Raw genomic sequence first — 8307 nt, forward strand, 5'->3', positions numbered from 1 at the left:
GACACATATACACGTGCACACATTCCCCATTTGTTCCACGTCATGGTGATTCAATGCATTAAAACGTTAGACCTGGGACTCAGGTCTGCTGGCTGGTGAACCTACCTCTTTCCGGAGAGGCTCAGTGGTAGAAACACAAGAAGGTGGCCCCTAGGCAGGCTGGGATCTGTCCCTAGGCAGGACACAGGTACCCACAGGCAGCTGCTGGTAAGGGATGTTACCCCTTGTCCTGGTACAGGGCTAGCCGAGCACAAAGAGCATGGTGGGTGCTTGCTCGTGCCAGGACTAAGTGGGAGCCTAGGATAGGCTGGACCAGGCCTTAAGCTATGACAGGAAAGGCCAGGAAAGACAATCCTTGAGGTCAGTGGCCAGAATGTGAGTCCCCGAGAGAGTTCACTGAGTAGCAGGCAGGAAGGAGGGCAAGATCTTCCAAGGTGTCTAGAACCTTCTGCATCTGTGGAACACCAGCACAAGGAAGTCACTGGCCAGATGTTCAGACCCTGAATCTCTAAGATCAACGCTGAACCTCCAACCGCCCCATCTCCTCAGAGTATCCTCTGTGCCCCACTAGCTGGTGTGAGTCAGAGGTGGAGACGCGTGTCACAAGAGACCACTTTAACTAGTAAAAAGGGCTAAGAACCTCCTTCAGAGGGTGCCATGCCTAGAAAGGGAAAACCCCGGTAAAGTAGCCAGGGGGAGGGCATGTTCCTCAGAGGCCACACCCAAAGGGGAACGTTCCAGGGAGCAGGTCCTAGGTGACCTCACTCGGCCCTGCTGCCACCAACATGCCCTGCCTTGCTTACCCCCGCTGCAGTGTGCAGAAGGGCAGAACCACACATCTTGAAGCTCCCCCAAAGTGAGTTTTCAGAAAGTCCACACTGCACACATTACTCATGGCACAAAGCTTTATTGGGCACCTCTCAGCAGTCACTCCAGAGGATCCCAGCTGGGCCAGCCTGGGAGGGGCAGGTCTGCCAGGCAGACACAGAACTTCATCTGCTGCGTAGTAGGCTGCTGGCCCCTGAGGAAGAACGGGCCAGGCAGAGGGCATGTGCTCCTTTGAGGACAGTCCAGGCAGGCAGGAAGGCTGGGCTCCCCTGCATGGGGAAGAGGGCCACAGGTCAGACGAGGGCTCTGGAAGGAAAGAAAGATTAAGGGGGCCCCAAAGGGAAGAGAAGGGCAAGAGGAACACCATGGGTGGAAGTCCAGAGGGAGGAAAGGCCCTGGAGTGCCCAGAGGCCAGTGCAAGGGAAGCAGAGTAACAGGAGTGATGCCCACGGAGGCCCAAGTCCACGCCACCAAGCCATGATGAGATGGGGCCATAGGCAAGTCACTGGGCTGTCGTTCTCCGGCGCTCTTCTAAGTGTGGAGGCTAAACTATCTTTTCTGAGCGCCTAGGAGGTACTCCTGCTGGGAGATGTGTAAACCCCTGGCACTACCCACCAAGCTCCATGACAGCCTTGGGAAAGAAAGGCAGAGACTAAGCCTGCCACACCCACCCACCAGCCACACCTAGAGGCTGGGAGACAAGGGATTCGTGTCAGGCCCACCAAACACCCCCTCACAGGCAGACCACTATGGGCGAGATCTTGCGAGTGGAAGGCTGGCCAAAGTCCAGTCCACCCCAGTCATGCCAGGGCCCAGGCCTCCACCCCCAACCCGAGTTGTGCCAGGGCACCAAATGGACCCAGGCCAACATATCCCTCCTTTTCTCTCCTCTGTCTGCCCTCTGCTGGAGCTGGAAGAGGGCAGGCAAGAGGGCCCAGGACATGCCCTGCCTGGGACCTTGAAATATGAGCAGCGCCCAACTTGGGTCCCCTCCCAAATCTGCCAGGTCCACCGAGGCCCAAGCATCCCATGGACTTCAGATGGGTCTTGGCCTTGGCCAGTATGCACACTCTATAGACAGCTGGAACAAGATAGGGCAGCCTAAGCAACTGGTAGAAAGGGAGAGAGCTATAACTAGTTGGGGCCGCTGCCCTGGAGGGAAGTGGAAAAAGAGGGGGCTAAAAGAGATGGGGGAACAGGAAGAAGGGTGTATGGAGCACTGGAGTGGGAGTTGTCAAGCCAGGTATGTGTCCCAAAGGCCAGAATCACCCACGCCTTGGGTCTGTTCTCACCTGTACAGAAGACCATAGGAGTCAGGGGGTACTTCATCCAGTGCTCTGGAGTCCTGAAGTGTGGGGTATAGCCTGTCCCCCACACACCAGCAGCTGCCCAGCAAGGCTGACAGCTTCTTTCTCAGGTGTCCCACATCAGGAAGGAGTGATGATCAGATGCGACTGGTCCCATAGGGCAGGACCAGCAGGGCTGGACTTATGTCTGTCCCAGACTATGACTGCCACATGGCATATGCATCCAGACACATGAACATACCCCAGGTGGCCTTTTCAGAAACTGAATGTGGGAAGGGGAGGATCTGCCTCATATCCCTGTCCCAAGTCCCTGAGTGAAGGAGCAGGACACCCGCCCTAGAGTGGTGTCTCCTAAAGATGAGGGAATCTTGGGCTGAGGAGAATTATCTCTTGCCCTACCCAAGACAGGGTCTCAGAAGCCCCCAATCTGCCTCTCAGACTCTTCAGCATGTCTCTTTTCTATCACCCCAGTCCAAAAGAGAAGGGGGTAGAGGTCTGCAAGCTCAGAGAAGCCCTGCTTCGGGATAGAACCATATGAGTGGGACCCCCAGTCAGGTATGTTCAGGGAAAGTTTCCTAGTCCACCTGAAAGCCCCTAACATGGCTGCTAGGAACAGTAGGAGTCTGCTGGCTTCCCTCAGGTGGGAAGTGTTGGGCTGTACATCCCGTCCCACAGAGCAGAGAAATCCTCTGACCCAGAGGGGAAAAGAGAGCCCCATTCACAGGCTACTACTCTGTTCTCCAAGCGAGGTACACTCAGGGCTCCAGCGGCTGCAGCCACAGGTCCCTCCAAAGGAACCCCTGGCAGAGACCGCTGAAACGCAGTGGCGAGGGCGGGCGCCTACCTGTGCCCCCTTGCCCTGGGCCACTTGCCCTGCGGACGGTCGACTTCTCCGGACAAGTTCCTTGGCTAGTGGAAAGCGATCTGCCGGCGCCCACCCGCTCAGGACGCCAGAGCAGTCTCAGGCGGAAAAGTTAGGCAGCTGGTCTCTGCTGGGAGGGCAGCGCACGGGACAGCACCGGGCAGCGCGGCTGGAGCTGCGGTACCCGGCTGGGGTCCCGTCACCCAGAAAAACCCCTGCGATTACTGGGGTGTTCTTGGCCGTGCGGCTCCCGGGAGCTTTGGGGTTGAAACCCTGCCCTGGGGAGGGGGGTCACTGTGAGATGTAGCGAAGCGGAACTTGCTCAGAGTCTCGGGGACCCCAGGTCAAGGTACCTTCCCGCCCCGCCGCCCCTGAACCCAAAGTCACCAGCAGTGCGCTGCGCGCAGAGACAGATTAGGAGGTCTCCGCCGCCGCGGCGGGGCCTGCCAGAACCCCACGTTGTTGGGAGTTACCCCGCACCCCTAAAAAGCCTCTGCACACGTTCCTAGTTGAAAGTACGCACTTTACGCGTCCGGGCGCCTCCGCGGTGAGTCGGGCCGCCGCGCTCCGGGTTCGCGAAGGTGGCTCAGTTCGGGCGCTCCAGTCTCGACGTTCCCGGGGCAGAGAGCAACGTCCGGGGACGAACGGGACGGGTGCGCCCGGAGGCCAGGGCTGCGCCGGGCGAGGCAAGCAGCGAGAGGGGAGCGCTCCCGCGTTCAGCAACAGCTACCCCTAGTGGGAGAGCCGCCCGGGGCCGGCACCGCCCCGCGCCCGCTGCCCCGCGCCCCGCGCCCTTAGCGCCCCGCGCCCAGGGCGTCCGGGAGCCGGCCGGGGGCGAGGCTCGGCGTCGCTTGCCGCGACTCTCCGGGTCTCCCGAGCCAGGCACTAGCCCACCCTCGGGCTCTGCCCTCTGCACCTCCCGGCTGGAGCAGAGGGGACGCTGACCCGGGAACTGTGGCGCCCGCGGGAACGAGATGGGACGGGGCGGGCGCGGCGTGGACTGGGGCGGCGCGCGGCAAGCTCGGGCAGCGGCGGGGGGCGCGGAGCGCGGTGTGCGTGGCGGGGCGGTGCGGGGGGCGGCCGTGTGCGAGGCGCGAGTGTGAGCGCGCGCGGGAGGCGGGCGGACGGGCTGCGGCAGTCGAGCGGCGCCCGCGGGCGAGCGGGAGGGCGGCGGGAACCCAAAGTTGCCTCCTCGCGGGCCCGCGTCCCTGGCGGGACTGCAGCCAGGGGCCAGCCAAGCGGCGGCCGCGGCCCTGGACTCCCGCGGTACCTGGGCAGCGACCCCGCACGAGCGGCAGCAGCGTGGGCGGCGTTGGCGGCGGCGGCGCGCGGGAAGCGAACCGGAGCTCCGGCGCGGCGCTGCGGCCGCCAGGGAACTCAGCTCAGGTGCGCGGCGAGAGGGGCGCGGGCTAGGGCCCGCCCGCTGGGACCTGAGCAGTACGAGGCGCTTGCGCGGGCTAGACCACTGCCACCACCGACTGCCCGGCCCTGGGATCGGACTCCTAGTCCCCGACCGCAGCGACGCCGGGGTCCCCCCGCCCCTGAGAGCTGGCTGCGGGGCTCAGGCCCGCCCCTGCCAGCCTTGGGACGCACCGCTCCACCCTCAGCCAGCCTGCGCCCGCCCTCGACCCAGGATTTCTGGGGTATTGGCCGCGCCTCTGGGTGATCCCTCAGGGCTCAAGTTGCAAGGGGGCGGGCCCCGGCCGGAGGTGGAGTCTCCCGCCAATTCAAGCTTTGGCTATAAATTGAGCTCCCTGCGCCACCGAAGACCAGATGCCTCGCCAGGCCGCCTCGCGGTTGGTGGTGGGGGAAGGTGAAGGACCCCCGGGGGCTTCGGGGCCCGTGGCCACCATGCTCCGCTCCCTGCTGCTTCACTCTCTGAGGCTCTGCGCCCAGACTGCCTCGTGCCTCGTGCTGTTCCCGCGCTTCCTGGGCACGGCCTTCATGCTCTGGCTTTTAGATTTCTTGTGCATCCGCAAGCATTTCCTGCGCCGTCGCCATCCTGACCACCCTGAGCCCGAAGCAGAGCTCAACAGCGAAGGAGAGGAGGTGCCCCCCGACGACCCACCCATCTGCGTATCGGACGACAACCGTCTGTGCACCCTGGCCTCTCTCAAGGCCGTGTGGCATGGCCAAAAGTTGGATTTCTTCAAGCAGGCCCACGAGGGTGGCCCTGCGCCTAACTCGGAGGTCATCCGACCTGATGGCTTCCAAAGCCAGCGCATCCTCGACTATGCACAAGGGAGCCGCCCGCTGGTGCTCAATTTTGGCAGCTGTACCTGACCACCATTCATGGCGCGAATGAGCGCCTTCCAGCGCCTGGTCACCAAGTACCAGCGTGACGTCGACTTCCTCATCATCTACATCGAGGAAGCCCATCCATCCGACGGCTGGGTCACCTCAGATTCGCCCTACACCATCCCACAGCACCGCAGCCTGGAGGACCGTGTCAGTGCGGCAAGGGTCCTGCAGCAAGGTGCACCTGGCTGTCCTCTGGTCCTGGACACCATGGCCAACTCCAGCAGTTCCGCATATGGTGCCTATTTTGAGCGCCTCTACGTCATCCAGAGTGGCACCATCATGTACCAGGGAGGCCGTGGCCCCGATGGGTACCAGGTGTCTGAGCTGCGCACTTGGCTGGAGCGCTATGATGAGCAGTTGCACGGTACTAGGCCACGTCAATTCTAAATAACCAAGGGACCAGTGACAGACATTGGCGGGCTGGGTCCTCGGGCCTTCGAAGCCCACATGCTAGTGCTACAAACGAAGTCAAGATTGTCGGGGTGCCCATGACACAGATGCGCACAGCCACAGAACTCAGAACTGAGTCTGGCTCTCAGCCACCTAAAGACTTAGCATCCCTAAGACTGCTATAGTGACTCCCTTTTGTACCTGCTTGGTTTGCTCTCGGGAGCATTGCTGTGGCTTAAACTGGCATCTTTGTCCCTGCTGGAGTTTGCCTGCTGGACTTTCTCACACTTGCTCCCCAGCGCTCCTCCAGCAACTCCCTAGTCCCCAGCATCTCACAGATCAGACTTGTCGGCCACGCCCGCGCGCGCCCTGAGCGCAGCTGGGTTCCAGCAGCGCCACAGGCTCTTGCTAGTTGCCTGGCACCCACCTGTCGCGCGCAGGGAGTCCTGCTGCTTTTGTGTTTATTTCCTGTCCCTGGGTTGGGGGAGGGGTTGGGGATAGGGGAAGGGTGGGCAGGGTATTTTCCCCACCTAGCTTTGGGTGCGCTGGAGCCCCGCTGCTGATGACGAACCGTCTCTAACTGGGCTTGACCACGGGTCGGCTCTGAATTGCAGGGGAGCTCTAAAACAGCGCTTAAAGTAAGAGGGGGAGAGTGCTCTGGATCCCATGAGGAACCTTCCAAAATGGGGTGGGAGAGGGACGTGGTAAGGGGTAGGCTTTGGGACCAAAGAAGTGGCTGGAGGCATTGGCGAGGTTCGCAGGGCCCCAGAGGGAGGCTAGAACTCCTTGGAGAAGGGGGAGGGGGGCTAGTTCGAAGAAAGGGAGATGGGGGAGATCCTGGGAGTCCTAGGCAGAGTGTTACGATTGGGGGCGGGGTGGGGTGGGGGAATGAAGACCAGTCAGTGAGTGTTGTGTTGGAAACATTCCTTGTGTATAAACTTTTAAGCTACAATAATAAAGACTTGAAGGAAGTTGTTCTGATTGCCTTGGTCAGTTTATTTTCTCGTGTCTCTGAAAAGCAAGAAGAATTAAGCACCAATTTCTCCCTTGCGTCCCCATAGTGACTGGGGGGCGGGGCGGGGGGGGGAGAGAAGGGCTCGAAAGAGCCCAGGCCTCCTTGAAGTGGGGGCGCGCGAGAGGGATGCCTTGGGAAGGGATTCGCCCTGGGACCGCAGACGCACACCACACCTGGGCAGAGAACTTGGGGCAAGAAGAAGACTCGGGAGACAGAGACCCACGAGAAAGAGACCTGTGAGGCAAGAGGTCTTCATTGCCACTGCATGTGTCCGCGCTCGAGCGCGCGCAAGCGCGCGCGCACACACCCACACACCCACACACACATACACACTCAGCCAGACACTAGAACAGCTATAGCGCCGTCTAACTTATCCCAGTTTGGGATGTTGCTGGAAGAAGTGTGCTGTGCGGGGCGAAAGAGACTCTGAACCTCCAAGGGCTAGGTTTCCGCCCTCTGAGTTGCCGTTGCGCCCCTGGCCCAGCCCTTTGTGCCGCACCTGCGGGACAAAGATGGTCGGAGACCATCCCTCCAGGTTGCTGCGAGGTGCGACTAGAAAAGCGCACCGGGGCACAGAGGCTCCATTACCCAGGCACAGCTCCCAGAGCTGGGATGGGGGATGCCCGCGCCCAGGACATCCCCTCCTCCCGCTTCCCACGCCTCAGGCAAACCTCACTGCCGCCCACCCCTCACCCTGCTTGGGAATGGGAAGCAGAGAAGAAGACAAGGAGGATGGGAAAGACCGGGGGCGGAGGAGGGTGGGGAGGGAGGTCGTGGCGGCTGGCACCCATCCCTGTGCAGTCGTGGCTAGGAGCTCTTGCTCAAGCCTCGCCCTCAGACTTTCCCCCTGCAGCTCCCCGAGAGAGTAGAAAGAGGCTCCCGGAGCATGAGAGATCAGCGCGCCCTGCACCTCTCTCTGCTGGTAGCATCTTAGGGGGAAAAGTGAGATAAACATAGTTAAGGGGGTCTGGGGCCAGAGTTGAGGACCGGGGTGAAAGGACTATGAACCCTGGGCAGTCTGAGCCCCGGGGGCATGGAGGTGTGTGACACACATCTTGGTGCAAGGCGCGCGCGTGGGTGAGTAGAGACGCGACAGGCAAAATGGAAGACGGGCCCTTGCCCAGCCAGCTCGTCCCGATTCCCCGGGCAGCGCTCCCCCTCCCCCGCCGCTCTTCCCTGAAAACCCTTGGAACTGACACCCTAACATCGGTGAATTATTTTTTTATTGTATATATTTTTTGCTTTGAAAATACTTCAATTGAAAAATAACTTTTAAGGGAAAAAATCAGCACAGATGGTATTTCTGCGTCCCCCCACCCCCCCGCGCGCACTTCTCATCCCAAAACCTCAGGAAGAATAAACACAGAGAATGCGCGGCGGAGCTGCCGCCTGGAGCTGGGCAGGACCCGCCCTAAGAACTCAGTTGCCCCGCAAAGGCTCTGCCCGGCTAATCTGGGTCCCCACTGGCCACTTGAGGGTCTCCTCGGGTGCAGGAAGTAACCCCTCTCTGGGTGTGATTAGCGAAACAGAGTTTTCCCAGGCGTCCGGGCCAGAGCTGCAAGAGCTCCTTGGGTCCCAGAAGCTCCTGTCCTCCCGTCAACCCC

The 8307-nt window shown here is 61.1% G+C and overlaps 1 protein-coding gene and 1 long non-coding RNA gene across 2 annotated transcripts; one reads left to right on the top strand and one right to left on the bottom strand.

The window, feature by feature from the left end:
- Positions 1-890: 890 nt before the first annotated feature.
- LOC119089024 lies at positions 891-3683 on the bottom strand. The gene is made up of 2 exons (XR_005092867.1): positions 2121-3683; positions 891-1097 (listed from the first exon to the last, which is right to left on the bottom strand). It is a non-coding gene; the product is annotated as an uncharacterized LOC119089024 (long non-coding RNA).
- A 703-nt stretch (positions 3684-4386) lies between these two features.
- On the top strand, positions 4387-6669 carry Dio3 (iodothyronine deiodinase 3). Its single transcript, XM_028859093.2, has one exon. It carries the CDS (start codon positions 4771-4773, stop codon positions 5683-5685), a length of 915 nt encoding a protein of 304 aa, XP_028714926.1. The 5' UTR covers positions 4387-4770; the 3' UTR covers positions 5686-6669.
- Positions 6670-8307: the final 1638 nt, after the last annotated feature.

Source organism: Peromyscus leucopus, chromosome 14, assembly GCF_004664715.2.
Source record: "Peromyscus leucopus breed LL Stock chromosome 14, UCI_PerLeu_2.1, whole genome shotgun sequence".
Lineage (NCBI taxonomy): Eukaryota > Metazoa > Chordata > Mammalia > Rodentia > Cricetidae > Peromyscus > Peromyscus leucopus.